This window comes from Triticum urartu, chromosome 2A, assembly GCF_056163025.1.
Source record: "Triticum urartu cultivar PI428250 chromosome 2A, HENAU_Tu73, whole genome shotgun sequence".
Classification (NCBI taxonomy): Eukaryota; Viridiplantae; Streptophyta; class Magnoliopsida; order Poales; family Poaceae; genus Triticum; species Triticum urartu.
In genome coordinates this window covers 750,898,094-750,922,823 of record NC_141874.1, presented here as the reverse complement: position 1 = coordinate 750,922,823, position 24,730 = coordinate 750,898,094, and the positions used below count along the sequence as shown (strand labels likewise).

The 24,730-nt window shown below is 45.2% G+C and overlaps 1 protein-coding gene across 1 annotated transcript; it reads right to left on the bottom strand.

The window, feature by feature from the left end:
• Window positions 1–860: 860 nt before the first annotated feature.
• On the bottom strand, window positions 861–3,243 carry LOC147987735 (uncharacterized). Its single transcript, XM_087545444.1, has 3 exons — window positions 2,226–3,243; window positions 1,972–2,118; window positions 861–1,372 (listed from the first exon to the last, which is right to left on the bottom strand). Exons 1-3 carry the CDS (start codon window positions 3,099–3,101, stop codon window positions 1,043–1,045), a joined length of 1,353 nt encoding a protein of 450 aa, XP_087401570.1. The 5' UTR covers window positions 3,102–3,243; the 3' UTR covers window positions 861–1,042.
• Between the last annotated feature and the right edge of the window lie 21,487 nt (window positions 3,244–24,730).

Below are 24,730 nucleotides of genomic sequence, written 5' to 3'. Positions count from 1 at the left end.
ACGTGAGGGAGAGGAAGTCGTTGACTTGACGACACAGAGAGGAAGTGATCTCAGGGCAGCGGATGGAGGTGTGGTCCGTGGCCTGGGGCTCCGTGCGATTTAGAGAGCAGTTCCTACGCGTCTGAGTAGATCGCCGCCGAACGGCGTGGCGCGGCGCGGCTGCGTCGTCTCGCTAAGGTGTGCCTGCGTCAATAACCTCGGCGTGTCCTCGGGGAGCTGAGTTTGATTTGTGAACTACCCAAAATACCCTTAATGCCTTAATATACTGCACAAATTGTGCGGTAGTATTGATCAATCTGGTGCGTTGGTCCACTAAAGTGGATGGCCCATATATCTTAGATGTACTGTAAAAGGTCTCTAAAACATAATAACAGAGGTCGATCGGCCACTCCAGGTGCAGAAATATATGTGGAATGCTACCTTTGAACACTTTCTGGGGGCGGCTAATGCAAAAGGCTAAAACATTTATCATCAACATTGGTAGACCATGTAACAAGTATGATGGAATATAATTAAACTGTAGATTACTGTCATGCCAAAGGCATGCCATCCCGTTCTACTACCGGCTATTTTTCGTGAGCAAAGTGAAAGGAGCAGAACTCAATTAGTTACAGTATTTAGTTTGCAACCTTTACAATCAGTCACATCCAAACAGAGAACGCCTCAAGAATCCAAACAAAACAACATACATACCTTTGATCGTTTCCATGAGAATGGAATTTCTCAACACAAAGCAAACAGAAAACGCTTCAAGAAACCAAACAAAACAACCACACAAATATTTTCTCTAGAGTCAACCACGCTTCCATTGCATCAGTTAGACAACTTCATCAGGAAGCAATTACTCAGTAAACTGAAAGAGAAAAACATGCATCCAGATTCAAGTACACACATTTTAGTTTAGCTACAGTGCGATCAAGTATTCCCAGGCTACCAATAACTAGAAATTAGAATTACAACTGGCGGCGACCCACAGTCATTGCTCAAGCTGCTGCAAGCCTGAGAGTATTATGAGACCACTAACATTCCCTGACCATATCCATCAACAGATGATTATCTCCACGGATGAAGATGATCCATGTGTGAGTTGCTTCTTAATCCGATGCCTGCTAGCTTTTTCCGCCTTGGATCTTTCAAGGTTGGTGGCATCACAGTAAATGCATGGGTTTTCACCATACAGCTTGATTATCAACAGCCCCACAGCTCGTTCCATGACAAGCCTTATATAGTTTCTCACCTTGTCTTCATCCTTGCACCCGAAGATACGCAGCACCTTTAAGTTCAGGTGCTTCAAATCCTTGGATGGCTCCCACACCACGTTGGTCTTCTCGGCACTGTACTTGGGCGTCTTGATGCATGAATGTCGAGATAACTTCAAGCAATGATATAGAAAGTAAGTAACACGTGTTAATTAAACTGCCACCAACCCATACAACAATTGCAATTAAATATATGTTTAGGCTCCTAAAGAGTTTTCCAGGAATTTGCATGAATTAAATCCCAAGTACAACACATAAATATGCTTCTGGGGATTGTAAGTACAACCATATTCCTCATATTTCCTTTAACCAAGATACTTTGTAATAAAGAATTTTAGTTAAGACGGCCATGTGCATCACTCTATGCAGAGGCCAGGATCTCCTCTTTTCGAAAAAAAACATAGTATGACCAATTTTTGGAGAACTTTAACATGAGATACGATCCAACAGTTTTTTTGCCTTGCATGCACTTTCTCGCTGCAAAATTACAATGCGGCTTGTATGCACTACTTTTAGTATTTGTGATAAGTTGGTGAGTGGTTGGAAACTTTTAGTATTTGTGATAAGTTGGTGAGTGGTTGGAAATTAGATCAACTTGTTGGTACGTTTTACTGCTGAATATCCTAGAAACATATCATCGTAAGAACGTAGAATGAGTCATGTGCATGCTAAGATGTGCACTAAATTAGAAAGAAGGTTAAGTAACACTTACTGCAAAATCCTGTAGGGTAGGTGCAGCTTCAAGGATAAACAGTGTCCAGCTCAAATCACACTCACTGAAGATACCGAAAAGAAACACAGTGGCCAGGTTTCTGAATATAGGAGTGAGCTGCTTCCGATGTTCTGGCTGAATCCAAATCTGCAGCAAGAACATAAATGCACAGCTGAAGTTGGTAGAGAAGATGAACATATAATATGTAGATGCAGAAGATACATATTTAAGTGGTGAGCAGAAATTAAGTTTACCATTTGGTCCCCAAAACACAGAGTCAGTGTCGACAGATTCCTGGCACTCCTTGGCAGGCACTCGCTCAGCGCGAATGGCTCTTGCCCTGCCTTGGCTTTAGAAGAGAGCATTACACTGTGAAGCTCAGGAACGTAGCCGAAGCGCACTGGAGGGTTCTCAAAAGGCCAGTGTTGGCACACCACTTGCCTAAGCTTCTGGACTGAGACAAGCTCAATCCGCGCGCACCGAAAGCCGACAAACTCAAGCTCCTGGAGCTCAGAGCACGGCACGTCGATCTTGAGTGTGGACTGCGTATCAAGCAGTCTGCAGAATCTCAGGTTGAGGTGCCTGAGCCTACCGCAAGTGCTAATGAGGTCAGTGATGTCTGAATGTCCACTTGTGAGCCACGAGAAGGCGACTGGGTAGGCACGGGAGAAGGCCTTGAACTCCTGCCCAATCACAATGTCGCAGCCCCGCAGATAGGTGGGTGCCGGGGATATGCAAAATTCAAGGCATTCAGTCTGGCCCAAGCTCACGATGCCCTCGACGAGGCGGCCAATGGAGCTCAGGTGAGGGGAAGACGTGTAGAAGCTGAGGACGAGCACCTTGAGGGCGCCACTGTCGGCGGGAGGAACCCGAGTGAGCAAGGCCCGCGCCGTGCCTGTGAACCTGTCCATGACCTCAAACGGCGTGGCGCCGTGGAAGTGAGCGACGTCGAGGTGCACGCGCGAGAGGTGGCTGGGGAGGTGCCGCCACCGCGTGGAGAGCGCGCCGGCGCGGACCGCCTCGCGCAGGTCGAGGCGCTCGAGGATGTCGAGGAGGAGGTGGTCGGGGAGCGCGCTGATCCCGTCCTCGCCGTCGTGGCCGACGTTGCGCTTGGGCGGCGGCGACTCCATGGTCGAGATTTCGGGGCCTGCCGATTGACTGAAACCCTAGGTAGAATGAATCGGGCCGATATGCGCCCCAGGCGGCCGCCTCCTGTTTCGAGGTGGCGGCTCCTCCGGCGCTCCGCACCCCACCCCGGCCTGTGGCCGTCGATCTGGAAGGGACGGCGAGCGCCGCCTCCGCCGCGCGGGCAGCTCGATCCGACTCCTCCTCCGGCGCGCCGCGGAAATGGGTAGTCAGCTTGGATTTGGTGGTTGATTGGACGCGGGATGCATTGGATCTGTGCTCTACTGCTAGTGATAGTGAGTCTCTCTCGGCGTCGGCGGCGCCGGCTGGATGGAGAGAGACGCGAGGAGGCAGATGAGGCTCTCACAAAAGGTGCTTTTTTTTTTCTCATGGGATGGGTGGAGTAAATTTCATTCATTTATTTTGATTTGAGAAAGTTCACCACCACACTATGCGATTTTGCATTTTGTACATGGATATACTAAATATTTCAAAAGAAGGAATTTTTCACGCCGAACCAAACTAATGCTCCACTCCCTTATACAAGGCAAACTTTGACTTATAATTTGGTCAACAAAATATAGATTATATGTGATAAAAAATATATCATCGAAAAGTTCTTTGAAATGTGCATCCAATGAAATACTTGTTGTGGCATATAACTCACATTTATTGGTAAATTTAATAATTAGACATAAAAATTTGAAGTGGCCTAGTATAAATGAACGGAGGGAATATGATTTTTTGGTACAAATTATGACCGTGTGCAGAAAGATTGATCTGCACTGATTTACGAAGCGGCAAGCCTGGTAAGCAATAAAAAAAAGAACCAACAATGTTGATTTTGCTAACACGCGTGGAGTAATTATTTTTATCTAATAGTTACATTTCTGAATAAAAAGTTACTTATATTCTTATACTATAACTTATATGTACTACTTTTTTTAGCTTTTGAGAAGTCACCCTATATCTCTTGCTAGATCAGGTGCAAAGTCCACAAATATGGCTTTTGGGTCCTAGGCTCTAGTGAAACTGAGATTTTAAAATTTCCAAAATAAAGTTGAAGTGTCGATAAATTGAAAATATTTGACACGTGCAAATGGATGTGATATTTTATCAATAAACTTCATATTTTATACGTGGATAAGTACAAGGTACCTTGCCGCTTTTGACAATTTCGGGAACACCTACTCACCAACGGACACGTCGTCAAGCTCCCCATCTTTAAGCTTCATTTTATTCATTGATGCCTCCAAATCGATCACATCCTTGTCCTTCGTACTGTCATTTGCACCACTAAAGCCCGTCGAAGCAGACAACACCATTTTAAAAAGCGTGGACTTTCGATATGTGTCCTTCTCACGCTCGAGATCACAAGGACCCACCCAAGGCTGGGCAGACAATCAACACCGTCCAGGTATTCAGTCAGAGTACGCGGGGGATCAAAGCAGGGTAAAGGAAGTTGCCAGGTCCCCCCGCACCCTCTCTCGAGTCGCTCCCATGGGCGGCCGGGGCGGGCCAACCCTAGCTGCCGGCGGAGGACACCTCCACCCCTCCCATCTCCTCGCCGTCACCGGAACATGCCGTCGGGCATAGCCCGGCCGGCGTCGGCGGCGGCGGGGCCCCTTCCCTTCCTCACGGGGGTGTGCTGGCGTGGGACAGCGGCTTCGAGCGAGAACGTGAAGCTCTGCAGGGCGTCGCGGCGCGGTTGCGGTAGGGGCGTCCAGGCGGTGGCGCTCTGGTGCGTGCGGAGGCGCCGGTGGCTGCGCCAGGGGATTGGAGGTGCGTGCCTGCTGGCGGTGTCGGTGTCCTCCCGATCCAGATCTGATGCGGGTGGTGTTGGAGAACGTAGTAATTTCAAAAAAAATCCTACGCACACGCAAGATCATGGTGATGCATAGCAACGAGAGGGGAGAGTGTGTCCACGTACCCTCGTAGACCGAAAGCGGAAGCGTTAGAACAACGCAGTTGATGTAGTTGTACGTCTTCACGATCCGACTGATCCAAGTACCGAACGTACGACACCTCCGAGTTCAGCACACGTTCAACTCGATGACGTCCCGCGAGCTCCGATCCAGCAGAGTTTCGTCGGAGAGTTTCGTCAGCATGACGGCGTGATGAAGGTGATGATGATGCTACCGACGCAGGGCTTCGCCTAAGCACCGCTACGATATTATCGAGGTGGATTATGGTGGAGGGGGGCACAACACATGGCTAAGAGATCAACAGATCAATTGTTGTCCCCAAGGGGTGCCTCCCTCCCCGTATATAAAGGAGTGAAGGAGGGGGAAGGGGCCGGCCCCCTATGGCGCGCCCCATGAGGAGTCCTACTCCCACCGGGGGAGTCCTACTCCCACCGGGAGTAGGACTCCCCCCTTCCAAGTGGGAGTAGGAGAGGAGAAGGAAGGGAGAGAGGAAGAGAAGGAAAGGGGGGCGCCGCCCCCCCTCGTCCAATTCGGACTAGAGGGGGAGGGGGCGCGCGGCTGCCCTGGCCGCCCCTCCTCTTCTCCCACTAAGGCCCAATAGGCCCAATAAACTCCCCGGGGGGTTTCGGTAACCCCCCGGTACTCCGGTATATGTCCGATACCTCCCGAAACACTTCCGGCGCCCGAACATAGTCGTCCAATATATCGATCTTTACGACTCGGCCATTTCGAGACTCCTCGTCATGTCCGTGATCATATCCGGGACTCCGAGCTACCTTCGGTACATCAAAAACACAAAACTCATAATACCGATCGTCACCGAACTTTAAGCGTGCGGACCCTACGGGTTCGAGAACTATGTAGACATGACCGAGACACGTCTCCGGTCAATAACCAATAGCGGAACTTGGATGCTCATATTGGCTCCTACATATTCTACGAAGATCTTTATCGGTCAAACCGCATAACGATATACATTGTTCCCTTTGTCATCGGTATGTTATTTGCCCGAGATTCGATCGTCGGTATCTCAATACCTAGTTCAATCTCATTACCTGCAAGTCTCTTTACTCGTTCCGTAATACATCATCCCGCAACTAACTCATTACTTACAATGCTTGCAAGGCTTATAGTGATGTGTATTACCGAGAGGGCCCAGAGATACCTCTCCGACAATCGGATTGACAAATCCTAATCTCGATCTATGTCAACTCAACAAGTACCTTCGGAGACACCTGTAGAGCACCTTTATAATCACCCAGTTACGTTGTGACGTTTGGTAGCACACAAAGTGTTCCTCCGGTATTCGGGAGTTGCATAATCTCATAGTCATAGGAACATGTATAAGTCATGAAGAAAGCAATAGCAATAAACTAAACGATCAAGTGCTAAGCTAACGGAATGGGTCAAGTCAATCACATCATTCTCTAATGATGTGATCCCGTTAATCAAATGACAACTCATGTCTATGGCTAGGAAACTTAACCATCTTTGATTCAACGAGCTAGTCAAGTAGAGGCATACTAGTGACACCCTGTTTATTTATGTATTCACACATGTATCAAGTTTCCGGTTAATACAATTCTAGCATGAATAATAAAAATTTATCATAAAATAAGGAAATAAATAATAACTTTATTATTGCCTGTAGGGCATATTTCCTTCAGTCTCCCACTTGCACTAGAGCCAATAATCTAGTTCACATCACCATGTGATTTAACACCAATAGTTCACACCACCATGTGATTAACACCCATAGTTCACATCGTCATGTGACCAACACCCGAAGGGTTTACTAGAGTCAATAATCTTGTTCACATTGCTATGTGATTAACACCCAAAGAGTACTAAGGTGTGATCGTGTTTTCTTGTGAGAGAAGTTTAGTCAACGGGTCTGCCACATTCGGATCCGTATGTATTTTGCCAATTTCTATGTCAACAATGCTCTGCACGGAGCTACTTTAGCTAATTGCTCCCACTTTCAATATGTATCCAGATTGAGACTTAGAGTCATCTGGATCCGTGTCAAAACTTGTATCGACTAACCCTTTACGACGAACCTTTTGTCACCTCCATAATCGAGAAACATATCCTTATTCCACTAAGGATAATTTTGACCGCTGTTCAGTGATCTAATCCTAGATCACTATTGTACTCCCTTGCCAAACTCAGTGCAGGGTATACAATAGATCTGTTACACAGCATGGCATACTTTATAGAACCTATGACTGAGGCATAGGGAATGACTTTTCATTCTCGTTCTATTTTTTGCTATGGTCGGGTTTTGAGTCTTTACTAAACTTCACACCTTTGCAACACAGACAAGAACTCCTTCTTTGACTGTTCCATCTTGAACTAATTCAAAATCTTGTCAAGGTACATACTCATTGGAAATCTTATCAAGCGTCTCGATCTATCTCTATATATCTTGATGCTCAATATGTAAGCAGCTTCACTGAGGTCCTTCTTTGAAGAACTCCTTTCAAATACTCCTTTATGCTTTCCAGAAAATTCTACATTATTTCTGATCAACAATATGTCATTCACATATACTTATCAGAAATGATGTAGTGCTCCCACTCACTTTCTTGTAAATACAGGCTTCACCGCAAGTCTGTATAAAACTATATGCTTTGATCAATTCATCAAAGTGTATATTCCAACTCCGAGATGCTCGCACCAGTCCATAGATGGATCGCTGGAGCTTGCACATTTTGTTAACACATTTAGGATCGACAAAACCTTCTGGTTGCATCATATACAACTCTTCTTTAAGAAATCCATTAAGGAATGTAGTTTCGACATCCATTTGCCAGATTTCATAAAATGTGGCAATTTGCTAACATGATTCGGACAGACTTAAGCATCGCTACGAGTGAGAAAATGTCATCGTAGTCAACACCTTGAACTTTGTCAAAACATTTTTCGACAAGTATAGCTTTGTAGATAGTAACACTACTATCAGCGTCCGTCTTTCTCTTGAAGATCCATTTATTTTTTATGGCTTGCCGATCATCGGGAAAGTCAACCAAAGTCCACACTTTGTTCTCATACATGGATCCCATCTCAGATTTCATGGCCTCAAGCCATTTCGTGGAATCTGGGCTCATCATCGCTTCCTCATAGTTCGTAGGTTCGTCATGGTCAAGTAACATGACCTCCAGAACAGGATTACCGTACCACTCTGGTGCAGATCTCACTCTGGTTGACCTACGAGGTTCGGTAGTAACTTGATCTGAAGTTACATGATCATCATCATTATCTTCCTCACTAATTGGTGTAGGAGTCACAGGAACAGATTTCTGTGATGAACTACTTTCCAATAAGGGAGCAGGTACAGTTGCCTCATCAAGTTCTACTTTCCTCCCACTCACTTCTTTCGAGAGAAACTCCTTCTCTAGAAAGGAAACATTCTTAGCAACGAATGTCTTGCCTTCGGATCTGTGATAGAAGGTGTACCCAACTATCTCCTTTGGGTATCCTATGAAGACACATTTCTCCGATTTGGGTTTGAGCTTATCAGGATGAAACTTTTTCACATAAGCATCGCAACCCCAAACTTTAAGAAACGACAACTTTGGTTTCTTGCCAAACCACAGTTCATATGGTGTCGTCTCAACAGATTTAGATGGTGCCCTATTTAACGTGAATGCAGCTGTCTCTAATGCATAACCCCAAAACGATAGTGGTAAATCGGTAAGAAACATCATAGATTGCACCATATCTAATAAAGTACGGTTACGATGTTCGGACACACCATTACGCTGTGGTGTTCCAGGTGGCGTGAGTTGCGAAACTATTCCGCATTGTTTCAAATGAAGACCAAACTCGTAACTCAAATATTCTCCTCCATGATCAAATCGTAGAAACTTTATTTTCTTGTTATGATGATTTTCCACTTCACTCTGAAATTATATGAACTTTTCAAATGTTCCAAACTTATGTTTCATCAACTAGATATACCCATATCTGCTTAAATCATCTATGAAGGTCAGAAAATAATGATACCCGCCGCGAGCCTCAACACTTATCAGATCGCATACATCAGTATGTATTATTTCCAATAAGTCAGTTGCTTGCTCCATTGTTCCGAAGAACAGAGTTTTAGTCATCTTGCCCATAAGGCATGGTTCGCAAACATCAAGTGATTCATAATCAAGTGATTTCAAAATCCCATCAGCATGGAGTTTCTTCATGCGCTTTACACCAATATGACCTAAACGGCAGTGCCACAAATAAGTTGCACTATCATTATTAACTTTGCATCTTTTGGCTTCAATATTATGAATATGTGTATCACTACGATCGAGATCCAACAAACTATTTTCATTGGGTGTATGACCATTGAAGGTTTTATTCATGTAAACAGAACAACAATTATTCTCTGACTTTAAATGAATAACTGTATTGTAATAAACATGATCAAATCATATTCATGCTCAACGCAAACACCAAATAACACTTATTTAGGTTCAACACTAGTCTCGAAAGTATAGGGAGTGTGCGATGATGATCACATCAATCTTGGAACCTCTTCCAACACACATCGTCACTTCACCCTTAACTAGTCTCTGTTTATTTTGCAACGCCTGTTTCGAGTTATTACTCTTAGCAACTGAACCAGTATCAAAATACCGAGGGTTGCTATAAACACTAGTAAATTACACATCAATAACATGTATATCAAATATACTCTTGTTCACTTTGCCATCCTTCTTATCCGCCAAATACTTGGGGCAGTTCCGCTTCCAGTGACCAGCCCCTTTGCAGTAGAAGAACTCAGTTTCAGGCTTAGGTCCAAACTTGGGCTTCTTCATTTGAGCAGCAACTTGCTTGTCGTTCTTCTTGAAGTTACCCTTCTTACCTTTGACCTTTTCTTGAAACTAGTGGTCTTGTCAACCATCAAAAATTGATGCTTTTCTTGATTTCTACCTTCATCGATTTCAGCATCACGAAGAGCTTGGGAATCGTTTCCGTTATCCCTTGCATATTATAGTTCATCACGAAGTTCTAGTAACTTGGTGATAGTGGTTGATTCAAGCGATTGTAGTACTCAGACAATCTGAGCACATGCTCACTGGTTGAGCTATTCTCCTCCATCTTGTAGGCAAAGTACTGTCAGAGGTCTCATACCTCTCGACACGGGCATGAGTATCAAATACCAGTTTCAACTCTTGGAACATCTGATATGCTCCATGGCGTTCAAAACATTCTTGAAGTCCCGGTTCTAAGCCGTAAAGCATGGTGCACTAAACTATCAAGTATTCATCATACCGAGCTTTTGTCAAAACGTTCATAACGTCTGCATCTGCTCCTGCAATAGTTCTGTCACCTGCTACCTCTTGAGCACTGCGTTGGTTTTCCCTTGAAGATGAAAGGGTGATGTAGCAAAGTAGCGTAAGTATTTCCCTCAGTTTTTGAGAACCAAGGTATCAATCCAGTAGGAGGCCACGCACAAGTCCCTCGCACCTACACAAACAAATAAATCCTCGCAACCAACGCAATAAAGGGTTGTCAATCCCTTCACGGTCACTTACGAGAGTGAGATCTGATAGATATGATAAGATAATATTTTTGGTATTTTTATGATAAAGATGCAAAGTAAAGAAAACAAAATAAAAACGGCACCAGAAATAGCTTGTTGTCGGGAGATTAAATATGATGGAGAATAGACCCGGGGGACATAGGTTTCACTAGTGGCTTCTCTCAAGAGCATAAGTATTACGGTGGGTGAACAAATTACTGTTGAGCAATTGATAGAATTGAGCATAGTTATGAGAATATCTAGGTATGATCATGTATATAGGCATCACGTCCGAGACAAGTAGACCTACTCCTGCCTGCATCTACTACTATTACTCCACACAACGACCGCTGTCCAGCATGCATCTAGAGTATTAAGTTCATAAGAACGGAGTAACGCTTTAAGCAAGATGACATGATGTAGAGGGATAAACTCATGCAATATGATATAAACCCCATCTTGTTATCCTCGATGGCAACAATACAATACGTGCCTTGTTGCCCCTACTGTCACTGGGAAAGGACACCGGAAGATTGAACCCAAAGCTAAGCACTTCTCCCATTGCAAGAAAGATCAATCTAGTAGGCCAAACCAAACTGATAATTTGAAGAGACTTGCAAAGATAACCAATCATACATAAAAGAATTCAGAGAAGATTCAAATATTGTTCATAGATAAACTTGATCATAAACCCACAATTCAACGGTCTCAACAAACACACCGCAAAAGAAGATTACATCGAATAGATCTCCACAAGAAAGGGGGAGAACATTGTATTGAGATCCAAAAAGAGAGAAGAAGCCATCTAGCTAATAACTATGGACTCAAAGGTCTGAGGTAAACTACTCACACATCATCAGAGAGGCTATGGTGTTGATGTAGAAGCCCTCCATGATCGATGCCCCCTCCGGCGGAGCTCCGGAAAAGGCCCCAAGATGGGATCTACAGGTACAGAAGGTTGCGGCGGTGGAATTAGGTTTTTGGCTCCTTATCTGGTAGTTTGGGGGTACGTAGGTATATATAGGAGGAAGAAGTACGTCGGTGGAGCAACGTGGGGCCCACGAGGGTGGAGGGTGCGCCCAGGGGGTAGGCGCGCCCCCTACCTCGTGCCCTCCTGGTTGATGTCTTGACGTAGGGTCCAAGTCCTCTAGATCACGTTCGTTTCGAAAATCACGTTCCCGAAGGTTTCATTCTGTTTGGACTCCGTTTGATATTCTTTTTCTGCAAAACTCTGGAATAGGCAAAAAATAGCAATTCTGGGCTGGGCTTCCCGTTAATAGGTTAGTCCCAAAAATAATATAAAAATGTATAATAAAGCACAATAATGTCCAAAACAGAATATAATATAGCATGGAACAATAAAAAATTATAGATACGTTGGAGACGTATCATCACCTAGCGGTGCATCAAGGAAATAATATTTCCTAAAATCTAAAAAGCGGCCGGCCACTATTTCGATAGAACGAGCGGCCGGCTCCTAGCCGCACGATTTCGCTCGAAACCGCTGTGCGTGTGCGCCAGGCGGCACCTGGTCGGGGCGCTCCCATGTACGGTGCGGACACGACTGGCGTTTAGTGGGAGGCGAAAACCACTCGCGTCCGCACTCGTCGCTATCCGCTCGAGTCCCCATCCCCATCCCCCTCGCATTTGTCGCTGCCCCCGCCCCAACTTGCGCCGGCCGCCGGCCGCCGCCGCCGACCCACCTCGCATCGACCGATGCGGCCCACGGCGGCCGCGGCAGCTCGGCTGCCACGCCTCCACGCCACCGTCTCCCCGTCCGCCACCTCGCCTTCTCCTCTGAATCGAGCCATCGGTCCTCTGTCACGACGCTCCCCCTCGCCTCGTTAATTACTCACGGAAGGTGTCTTCCCTATCCACGATGCTTCAGCAAGCACTCACTCTCTGGTACGTGTCTTGCTTCTATGGAATTTAGTGAGAAAAAATTGAGCCCATCCACGGAGCTATGGAATCTGAAGTGGGAGATGCGGTCCTGAGTTCTATTTTCCATCTGAGTTCGAGGAACTGAAGAAATTTCAAGGAGAATGAAGCCTATGCGTGTGGGTGGTCGCTGCTGTGTTCTCATTCATGGAGTTGTGCGTGTGCACTACTGCTTCCAGCCCCATCCTCTGTGGAGGATTGTGTTGGAAATATGCCCTAGAGGCAATAATAAAAGCATTATTATTATATTTCCTTGTTCATGATAATTGTCTTTATTCATGCTATAATTGTATTATCCGGAAATCGTAATACATGTGTGAATAATAGACACCAACATGTCCCTAGTAAGCCTCTAGTTGACTAGCTCGTTGATCAACAGATAGTCATGGTTTCCTGACTATGGACATTGGATGTCATTGATAACGAGATCACATCATTAGGAGAATGATGTGATGGACAAGACCCAATCCTAAACATAGCATAAAGATCGCGTAGTTCGTTTGCTAGAGTTTTTCCAATGTCAAGTATCCTTTCCTTAGACCATGAGATCGTGTAACTCCCGGATACCGTAGGAGTGCTTTGGGTGTACCAAACGTCACAACGTAACTGGGTGACTATAAAGGTATACTACGGGTATCTCCGAAAGTGTCTGTTGGGTTGACACGGATCAAGACTGGGATTTGTCACTCCGTATGACGGAGAGGTATCACTGGGCCCACTCGGTAATGCATCATCATAATGAGCTCAAAGTGACCAAGTGTCTGGTCATGATATCATGCATTACGGTACGAGTAAAGTGACTTCCGGTAATGAGATTGAACGAGGTATTGGGATACCACGATCGAATCTCGGGCAAGTAACATACCGATTGACAAAGGGAATTGCATACGGGGTTGCTTGAATCCTCGACATCGTGGTTCATCCGATGAGATCATCGTAGAGTATGTGGGAGCCAACATGGGTATCCAGATCCCGCTGTTGGTTATTGACCAGAGAGTCGTCTCGGTCATGTCTACATATCTCCCGAACCCGTAGGGTCTACACACTTAAGGTTCGGTGACGCTAGGGTTGTAGGGATATGTATATGCAGTAACCCGAATGTTGTTCAGAGTCCCGGATGAGATCCCAGACGTCACGAGGAGTTCCGGAATGGTCCGGAGGTAAAGATTTATATATGGGAAGTCCTGTTTCGGCCATCGGGACAAGTTTCGGGGTAATCGGTATTGTACCGGGACCACCGGAAGGGTCCCGGGGGTCCACCGGGTGGGGCCACCTGTCCCGGGGGGCCACATGGGCTGTAGGGGGTGCGCCTTGGCCTACATGGTCCAAGGGCACCAGCCCCAAGAGGCCCATGCGCCTAGGGTTACAAGGGGAAAGAGTCCTAGGAGGGGAAGGCACCTCCTAGGTGCCTTGGGGGGGGGGGGGGAGGGAAAACCCCCTTGGCCGCCGCCCCACCCTAGGAGATTGGATCTCCTAGGGCCGGCGCCCCCCCTTGGCCCTCCTATATATAGTGAGGGAAGGAGGGCTTTTCTCCCACGCCTTTGGTTGCCTCCTTCTCCCTCTCCAACACCCCTCCTCCTCCATAACGCTTGGCGAAGCCCTGACGGAGTACTGCAGCTCCATCACCACCACGCCGTCGTGCTGCTGCTGGAGCCATCTTCCTCAACCTCTCCTTCCCTCTTGCTAGATCAAGAAGAAGGAGACGTTACGCTGACCGTACGTGTGTTGAACACGGAGGTGCCGTCCGTTCGGCGCTAGGATCTTCGGTGATTTGGATCACGTCGAGTACATCTTCCTCATCCCCGTTCTTTGAACGCTTCCGCGCGTGATCTACAAAGGTATGTAGATGCAATCTGATCACTCGTTGCTAGATGAACTCATAGATGGATCTTGGTGAAACCGTAGGAAATTTTTTGTTTTCTGCAACGTTCCCCAACAGCTTGCTGCCGCCAGGTATGGTTTTCTCCTGAGTGGAAGTAGGGTTGGAAGCACTAGACGCTCCATCGCGCTAGTTGGCTAGTTTGTTGTAATAGTTGCACAGGAACACAAACGTAGTTGGATGACTCATATACATATCTCAGTTGGCTAGCCAACTTATGAAGTTGCACACTAAGGGCTAACCAGTTGCACAATCGATGATATTTAGACTTGGGAAATTTACTTGCAATGTTGATTCAACTTGGGTTTCTATGGCAGCTGAAGTAGAAAATGCAAATTTTGTAGCTTAACAGTTGTAATCTTATCTTACCAGATATTGATGGGAGCAATCAGACTTTTGATGTCTATGCAGTTCATCTATGTTATCGATAATTTTTCATTCAGTCATCTAATCCACCTCCACTTATGCGTGTATAGTCTGCTACCTTACCCAAATAATACTAGTACTGAAATATTAACAACATTTTCATTCTCATAGATTGTTAACTCAACCCCTTCTAGGTATTTTTCTAGGAAAAACAGTCAAATTCATTTGTACAGATGCATCACTTTTGTGATCCTGCTAGTCAATCTCTGGTATGATGCTTGGATTTTTGATGATTGGAGTGTTGATCTGTACAAGAGTTTTTTAGAATTGTGATCTTCAAGTTTTTTAGAATTGTCCCAAGAGTATGTAACGACTTGGCATCCTCAGGCTTTCTAGTTGCAGAATAGTATCTAATTAGTTGGCAACCTCAGTAATTCTAGTTGCACAACAATATACAACTAGTTGACATCCTCAGCTTCTCTAGTTGCACAAGAACTCAGATTAGTCCCATCTAAAAAAATTGAGGATTGCCCGAGAGTATCTAACGACTTGGCACCCTCAGGCTTTCTAGTTGCAGAAGAGTGTTCATTTAGTTGGCACCCTCAGCAATTCTAGTTGGACAACATTATCCAAGTAGTTGACATCCTCAGCCTCTCTAGTTGCACAAGAACTCAGATTAATCACATCTAAAAAAATTGAGGATTGCCCAACAGTATCTAACGAGTTGGCACCCTCAGGTTTTCTAGTTGCAGAAGAGTGTCTATTTAGTTGGCACCCTCAACAATTCTAGTTGGACAACATTATCCAAGTAGTTGACATCCTCAGCCTCTCTAGTTGCACAAGAGTTCAGATTAATCCCATCTTAAAAAATTTGAGGGATTGTCCAACAGTATCTAATGATTTGGCACCCTCAGATTTTCTAGTTGCAGAAGAGTATCTCTTTAGTTGACACCGTCTGCAATTCTAGTTGGACAACATTATCCAAGTAGTTGACATCCTCAGCCTCTCTAGTTGCACAAGAATATCTCATTAGTTGGCATCATCAGCATTTCTAGTCGCACAAGAATATCTCATTAGTTGGCATCATCAACATTATCCAACAGTATCTCATTTTCTAGTTGTATTTTTTAAAATATCAAATGAAGGGGAATCACCAGCCTTTTTTAGTTGGCATGGTTAGTTATATACTTGCACAAGTTTTCACTCAACTGTTCTTTTTTTATACCCAGGATGTCAACGCAGAAGTTGAGATGAATGAAGGAGAGAATCCAGACTGCCCGTCACAGGCTGGTAGGATAAGGGCGTCCCCAGGGAGATTTGTCAAGTTGAATAAAGAACTGACTCCAATGCAAGGAGCAAATTTGTGTGAGAGGCTATTCGGGGGGGGGGTCTTTTGAACGTAGCTGAGACGTTGCCTACGGAGCTGACCAAGTACCTAGTGCAGTGCTACAAACCAGAAACTTCAGAAACCACAGCCGTCGTAGTTGCACATGTTTGCTAGTATAGTTGATACATCAAGGCTTCTCTAGTTGCAAATAGTATGCAAAAGTTGGCACATGAAGGTTTTCACCTAGTTCCACATGTTTTTGCTGGTTTTATGGTCCATCAATCTTCTGTCCTTTTCACCCCCCAGAATTGCACATACTATGCAAAAGATGGTACAGGAGTTCATACATAACACATAGTAAAGGGGGGCTTGTTGGCTGCAGTGCCTGGGGATTTTATTTTGCTGGTAACAAGATCTCCACAAGGAGGTTGAGAGAACAGCAGGTAGGGAGGTTCAACATGCATAGAGGGGAAGGGGAGGGATATGAGAAGGGGAAACTCACAGGTTTTTGTTGCAGCTTTTTCCCTTCATTTCCTCAGTTTGGATCTCTGCTTCTTCTCCTTGCCATGGCGATCTAGGGTTTTTCCTTAGCAGACAACCATTTTTCGTGGGTAAGAAGAAGAATTTTGGGGAAGGAGGAAAGGACAGGAGAGGAGATGAGAGAGAGCTTTTGTAGCACTGGGGTGGAGGCGTGATCGGTTGGCGGAGCTGGCCGCTCCAGGACGCCTGCCTGGTGCACGCCTGGGTGTGGGGGACCAACGGTTTCCTTTTTGATGCACGCGTGGGCAGTCGGGTAGGAAGGAACTTTCCTTCCTGGGACCAAGGGGGACAGGAAGTTGCTTTTTATGGCTGGCCGCTCCATCGCGCTAGTGGGCAGCCGGCCGCCCACTAGACGCTCCCATAATATTTCTTTGCAGCAATGAGCATAATTCCTCGGATCACGGATCCAATCTGTATCATTGCTACTAACATCTTTCAACTTAGTTTTCTCTAGGAACATATCAAAAATAAAATAGGGGAGCTAAATGCGAGCTATTGATCTACTACATAGATATGCTAATACTATCAGGACTAAGTTCATGATAAATTTAAAGTTCAATTAATCATATTACTTAAGAACTCCCACTTAGATAGACATCCCTCTAGTCATCTAAATGATCATGTGATCCAAATCAACTAAACCATGTCTGATCATCACATGAGATGGAGTAGTTTTCAATGGTGAACATCACTATGTTGATCATATCTACTATATGATTCACGCTCGACCTTTCGGTCTCCAGTGTTCTGAGGCCATATCTGCATATGCTAGGCTCGTCAAGTTTAACCCGAGTATTCCCCGTGTGCAAAACTGGCTTGCACCCGTTGTATGTGAACGTAGAGCTTATCACACCCGATCATCATGTGGTGTCTCGGCATGACGAACTTTCGCAACGGTGCATACTCAGGGAGAACACTTATACCTTAAAATTTAGTGAGAGATCATCTTATAATGCTACCGTCGATCTAAGAAAAATAAGATGCATAAAGGATAAACATCACATGCAATCAATATAAGTGATATGATATGGCCATCATCATCTTGTGCCTGTGATCTCCATCTCCAAAATACCGTCATGATCACCATCGTCACCGGCGCGACACATTGATCTCCATCGTAGCATCATTGTCGTCTCGCCAACTATAGCCTCTACGACTATCGCTACCGCTTAGTGATAAAGTAAAGCAATTACAGGGCGTTTGCATTGCATACAATAAAGCGACAACCATATGGCTCCTGCCAGTTGCCGATAACTCTGTTACAAAACATGATCATCTCATACAATAAAATTTAGCATCATGTCTTGACCATATCACATCACAACATGCCCTTCAAAACAAGTTAGACGTCCTCTACTTTGTTGTTGCAAGTTTTACGTGGCTGCTACGGGCTGAGCAAGAACCATTCTTACCTATGCATCAAAACCATAACGATAGTTTGTCAAGTTAGTGCTGTTTTAACCTTATCAAGGACCGGGCGTAGCCACACTCGATTCAACTAAAGTTGGAGAAACTGACACCCACTAGTCACCTGTGTGCAAAGCACGGCGGTAAAACCAGTCTCGCGTAAGCGTACACGTAATGTCGGTCCGGGTCGCTTCATCCAACAATAACGCCGAACCAAAGTGTGACATGCTGGTAAGAAGTATGACTTATATCGCCCACAACTCACTTGTGTTCTACTCGTGCATATAACATCTACGCATAAACCTGGCTCGGATGTCACTGTTGGGGAATGTACTAATTTCAAAAAAATCCTACGCACACGCAAGATCATGGTGATGCATAGCAACGAGAGGGGAGAGTGTGTCCACATAACCCTTGTAGACCGAAAGCGGAAGTGTTAGAACAACGCGGTGGATGTAGTCGTACGTCTTCATGATCCGACCGATCCAAGTACCGAACGCACGGTACCTCTGAGTTCAGCACATGTTCAACTCGATGACGTCCCGCGAGCTCCGATCCAGCAGAGTTTCGCCGGAGAGTTTCGTCAGCACGACTGCGTGATGACGGTGATGATGATGCTACCAACGCAGGGCTTCGCCTAAGCACCGCTACAATATTATTGAGGTGGATTATGGTGGAGGGGGGGCACCGCACACGGCTAAGAGATCAACAGATCAATTATTGTCCCCAAGGGGTGCCTCCCTCCCCGTATATAAAGGAGTGAAGGAGGGGGAAGGGGCCGGCCCCCAATGGCGCGCCCCATGAGGAGTCCTACTCCCACCGGGAGTAGGACTCCCCCTTCCAAGTAGGAGTAGGAGAGGAGAAGGAAGGGAGAGAGGAAGAGAAGGAAAGGGGGGCGCCGCCCCCCCTCCTTGTCCAATTCAGACTAGAGGGGGAGGGGACGCGCGGCTGCCCTGGCCGCCCCTCCTCTTCTCCCACTAAGGCCCAATAGGCCCAATAAACTCCCCGGGGGGTTCCGGTAACCCCCCGGTACTCCGGTATATGTCCGATACATCCCGAAACACTTCCGGTGTCCGAACATAGTCGTCCAATATATCGATCTTTACGTCTCGACCATTTCGAGACTCCTCGTCATGTCCGTGGTCATATCCGGGACTCCAAACAACCTTCGGTACATCAAAAACACAAAACTCATAATACCGATCGTCACCGAACTTTAAGCGTGTGGACCCTACGGGTTCAAGAACTATGTAGACATGACCGAGACACATCTCCGGTCAATAACCAATAGCGGAACCTGGATGCTCATATTGGCTCCTACATATTCTACGGAGATCTTGATCGGTCAAACCACATAACAACATACGTTGTTCCCTTTGTCATCTGTATGTTACTTGCCCGAGATTCGATCGTCGGTATCTCAATACCTAGTTCAATCTCGTTACCGCCAAGTCTCTTTACTCGTTCTGTAATACATCATCCCGCAATTAACTCATTATTACAATGCTTGCAAGGCTTATAGTGATGTGTATTACCGAGAGGGCCCAAAGATACCTCTCCGACAACCAGAGTGACAAATCCTAATCTTGATCTATGTCAACTCAACAAGTACCTTCGGAGACACCTGTAGAGCACCTTTATAATCACCCAGTTACGTTGTGACGTTTGGTAGCACACAAAGTGTTCCTCCGGTATTCGGGAGTTGCATAATATCCTAGTCATAGGAACATGTATAAGTCATGAAGAAAGCAATAGCAATAAACTAAACGATCAAGTGCTAAGCTAACGGAATGGGTCAAGTCAATCACATAATTCTCTAATGATGTGATCCCGTTAATCAAATGACAACTCATGTCTATGGCTAGGAAACTTAACCATCTTTGATTCAACGAGCTAGTCAAGTAGAGGCATACTAGTGACACTCTATTTGTCTATGTATTCACACATGAATCAAGTTTCCGGTTAATACAATTCTAGCATGAATAATAAACATTTATCATAAAATAAGGAAATAAACAATAACTTTATTATTGCCTTTAGGGCATATTTCCTTCAGGTGGGTCCTCCGGCCTGCTGCCCGCGGGCTGAGGCGGCGCGTGCCGGACATCACCGGTAGTCGATTGATGGTGGTGGCTTGGTGTGGGGGCGTGCTCTGGTGGGGTTGCTCAGCGGCATGTTGTTGCTGGTGCGGCTTTGTCCAAGGGTTCCTGTGGTGTGGGTCGGCGTGGAGGCGATACTTGTAGCTTGGTGTCGGGTCCTCGCTGGCGGCACCGGGTGGTGGTAGCGGTCCTCCTTCCCCTGCCTCTATGCCGACGGTGTGGTTATGAGTCAGGGCTCGTGCTCGGGTGGATCTGGGCGGGGCCCGAGGCAAGTCGAAGTTCACGCTCCGGGTAGGTGTGATTGGGCTTGATCCGGGTGGTGCCCAAGGTTGTCAGAATCCCGATTCTCACTAGTGCAGAACCGGGCAATAGCACCGGTTCGTAAGGCCCTTTAGTGCCGGTTTAGGAACCGGCACTAAAGTGTGGGCACTAAAGCCCCCCCCTTTAGTACCGGTTCAGCACGAACCGGTGCTAAAGGGAAACCACGTGGCACGAGCCAGCTCCGGGGGCCGGGAGCCCTTTAGTACCGGTTGGTAACACCAACCGGTACTAAATGTTTGTGGGTTTTTGTTTTATTTTGTATTTTTCAATTAAATTTGTCATACGATCAATTTAATTTAGGATTGTTTTACGTTATAATGAGTCATACGATCATCATCCTCATAGTCATCGAACCCAACCCTACATAATTGTTCTTAGCACATGATCATCAGTATCAGGTAGGATCGGACCTAAACACACTTAAGGTAAAATAGCATAAAACAATATAGACCCTGACTCTCCATTATGAAGAATGGAGATCATCCTGTCTCCATTTCTTGCGCCTCGCTTCCTTTTGCTTCCAAGAAGCTCCTTACGACTGTCCATACATTTTTTCCATCCTTTGATTGTCATGTCTCCACTTGTTTTAGAAATCCGGTATGGACAGTTGAGATTCGTAGGATGACCTGGATATATGTTCAAAACACGAAGGCTGCCGCCATTCTGATACATCAAATGAGGCACACAATCCTCTGGGATTCTCTGTTGAAAAACATAGTAATAACTTCGTAGTTAGCAATGATGTACTAGTTTTAGAAGTATGCAGAAAGATGCACGGATGTCGTAATAGTAAAAAAACTTACCAGGGTATCTCCATGGTAGTTACCGTAGTTCAACACGTGCACTAGTGGCACGTATTGACCATAATGTTGAGGAGTTCGATTGTAGATATTGTAATTCTCAATATCATTACAAAATCCAACCAGATGAGTTTTCTCCTTGTAAGTTAACTCAGAGCCATCGGTGTAGTAAGTTCTATCTACCATCTTCTGCACATTCTTTGATACTTCAAAATAAGCTGTCAATGGAAATAAGCTGTCAACTATTTTGAAATGAACAATATAAGTTCTATTAATAATTAACTATGTTTGAGAAACTCACATAGCGGTAGAACTGGAGGAGTATCAATAAGGACCCAAATGTCCATATTGTCTTGCTCGATTTCAGGATCACCAAGATCCATGGTGACAAGCATACCCTCATCAAAACCATACAATTTGCAAAATGCTTCCCAATTTTTGCAACCAAAATGAGTTACGCTCTCAGCATTATACAACTCTACTTCAAAATCCACATCATGATGGGTTCTTAGGTGAATTTTCTTCGTTTCAAAATTTTCATGGTCTTCAAAATCCATCCTCTCCAAGACATAGCGTCTTGCATGGCATGGGATAAACCATACTCGAATTGTAAAAGATGAAAATTACACATTGAAATAGTTGAAGTCATGCTTAATTATGAAAAAAAACACTTGTCGTCGTTGCGTACGGTTTCAACTTCGAAGGTCTCCTCGAGCTTAATGCTGAAGCGCCGACCATCGTCCAGGTGAGGCCTGTCGCACTCACCTCGATCGTCATGGCACCAGTCGCACTCCCCCGGGAGACTTTCGTCCTCCGATGATGACATTTCCTATACGTTCATAATTCAAAGACTAAATTAGATCATTATTATTCAACTAATCATATGCATATGCCTTGCATAGTGCTCTCCAATTTGAGCATTCAATAAGAAAAATCAAATGGCAAAATTAAGTAGTATTCAAATTAGGATGCCTTCAATTATAAGAAAAACTACATCATCTCCATGTGTCCGTACATCGAATATTATCACTAATACACGTCGAATACTATATATCATACATATCGCCAGTACAGCTAGAACCGTAGCGCCCGACGGGTATCGGCGCGGGCGGTGGACACCCAAAGGGAAGGAACCATCACAGAATCATAGCTCCAGTGAGATCCCTGAAGAACCTGCCAGGTATTCTCGAACCTGCCCTCCAACGCAACCATGTAGCGACGGACGTGCTCGTCCTCCTCGCTGACACGGTGACGTACCACCTCTGCGGTGTCCGGAAGCCTCGGCACCGTCACTGGCCCACGCGACCGCCACCAAACAAGGATCGGGTCAACGACGGGCTGGCTCCTCACCAAGCTACGCCCCCCGGAAGGTAGCGCCTCCCAGTACCACCCCGGCGGAGCCCAGTCCCGGACATGGCCCATCTGGTCAAGCAGGTGTCGTCCTCCGCCGACTCGACGACTAGGATGCGGGATAGGCATCGTCCACGTCGATGCGGGAATAATTACTTTAACTAAAAAAATAAACTAGTTCTATTAATTTTCTTGCTAAAAATAAACTAATTCTATAGTAAAATGAACCAGTTTTATTAAATCAACTAGTTCAACTACTAAGCACTTACTATAAATAGAATAATGTAGTACTTACTAAAAATAAACAAGTTTCTCTAGTTCTAACTAAGTCCATTAAACACTTTCTAAGTAGTACTAATGAAATCTTTTTCGTCGTCAGATGACATTTCCTATGTTCATATAGGTGAAACATTAAACACCTATATCTAGCCAAATATATATTCATCTAACATTTGACATTAATATATCTAACTATATATTCAATTGACATTACTATATATTTAACTTTTCTATCTAATTCATCTAACATTCGACATTAATCTAACATTTATATAAACTCAAAATATATAAAAAATTAAATAAACAAAAAAACTCATTAACAAATAATATTTTAATTAGATCATCAAATCTCAGATACCTAAATTTTCTTACTAAAAATAAACTAGTTATATTAATTATTGAACTAGTTCTAATCTCATATACCTAAATTTTCTTACTAAAAATAAACTAGTTATATTAATTGTTGAACTAGTTCTAATCTCTAGTTCGACAATTTTTCTATTTAGCTAGCTAATTCATCTAACATTCGACATTAATCTAACATTCGACATTAATCTAGTACGTATGTGTGTATGTGTGTGTGTATGCGTGTGTGGTATATGTGTGCGGCCCAGCCCGTACGCCGCCGCCCCGTACGTACGAGCGGGGGCGGCGGCGTACGGGGCGGGGGCGGCGGCGTACGGGGCGGGGGCGCCGGCGTTCGGGGCGGCGGCGGGGACGGACGGCGGCGCGCGGCGTTCGGGGCAGACGGCGGCGGCGGCCGGGTACGCGCGAGGAGAGAGCGAGATACGTACGGACAGCGGCGCGGGACGATGACGGGACGGCGGCGCGGGACGACGACGGACGGCGGCGCGCGGTGTTCGGGGCAGCGGCGGGGACGACGACGACGGGCGACGGGCGGCGACGACGGGAGCGGCGCGCGAGAGGTTGACGAAAGAAGTGGGGAGATGTAACTGAAATTTTGTAAGTGATGTATATATAGGGTGAGCCTTTAGTACCGGTTGGAGCCACCAACCGGTACTAAAGGCCAGGCCAAGAGGCGGGAAGAGCAGGCCTTTAGTACCGGTTGGTGGCTCCAACCGGTACTAAAGGGTGGTCTTTAGTACCGGTTGGAGCCACCAACCGGTACTAAAGGCCTCGCGCTGCCACCCCAAAGTTTAGTCCCACCTCGCCGGGCGAAGGGCAGCCGCACTGGTTTATAAACCCAGCAGCAGCTACCTCTTCGAACTCCTCTATATAGCAAGCTTGTGGGCCTAAATTCTGCGCGCTGCCCTGTGAGTCTGCTGGGCCTTTAAGGCCTGTAATTGCACTCCTGTGGCCTAGCAGGCCCACAGGGCAGCGCCCCAATTTTTTTTGTAGTTTTTTTCTTTTCTGCTATTTTTTCTTCTATTTCTTTCTGTGTAGTTTTTTGTATAGTTTTTTCTTTTCTGTTATATTTATTTTCTTCTATTTATTTGTGAGTAGTTTTTCATCTAGTTTGCCAAAATTCAACATTTTCAGAGTTCATTTTGTAGTGATTTTCAATTTCACGGTCATTTTTTAAACGATTGAAAAATAGCAAATATAATTTTTTCCTTCTCTGCTTTATTTTTTCTTCTATTTATTTCTGAGCAGTTTTTTTCTTTTCTGCTATATTTATTTTGTTCTATTTATTTCTGAGTAGTTTTTTTATATAGTTTTTTCTTTTCAGCTATAGTTTTTTTCTTTTCTGCTATTTTTTATTTTCTGCAAAACTTGATGGTCAAAGTCTGGAGTTATAACCAAAGTTAAAAAAAGAAATGCCGACGTGCAATTAGTTTTTGCCATAACAGAAGAAGTCCGGAGTTGTAATAAGTTATTAAAAATAAAAAAGAGGTGCAATGCTCGTTAATTTGCTTCA

Bases quoted from the DNA above. Each gene is read 5' to 3' on its own strand.
- LOC147987735 (XM_087545444.1), bottom strand. From the start codon at position 3,101: ATGGAGTCGCCGCCGCCCAAGCGCAACGTCGGCCACGACGGCGAGGAC. The intron at 2,119-2,225 runs GTAAACTTAATT...TTCTTGCTGCAG, and splicing joins TGTGTTTTGGGGACCAAATG to ATTTGGATTCAGCCAGAACA. The intron at 1,373-1,971 runs GTAAGTGTTACT...CATTGCTTGAAG, and splicing joins CTACCCTACAGGATTTTGCA to TTATCTCGACATTCATGCAT.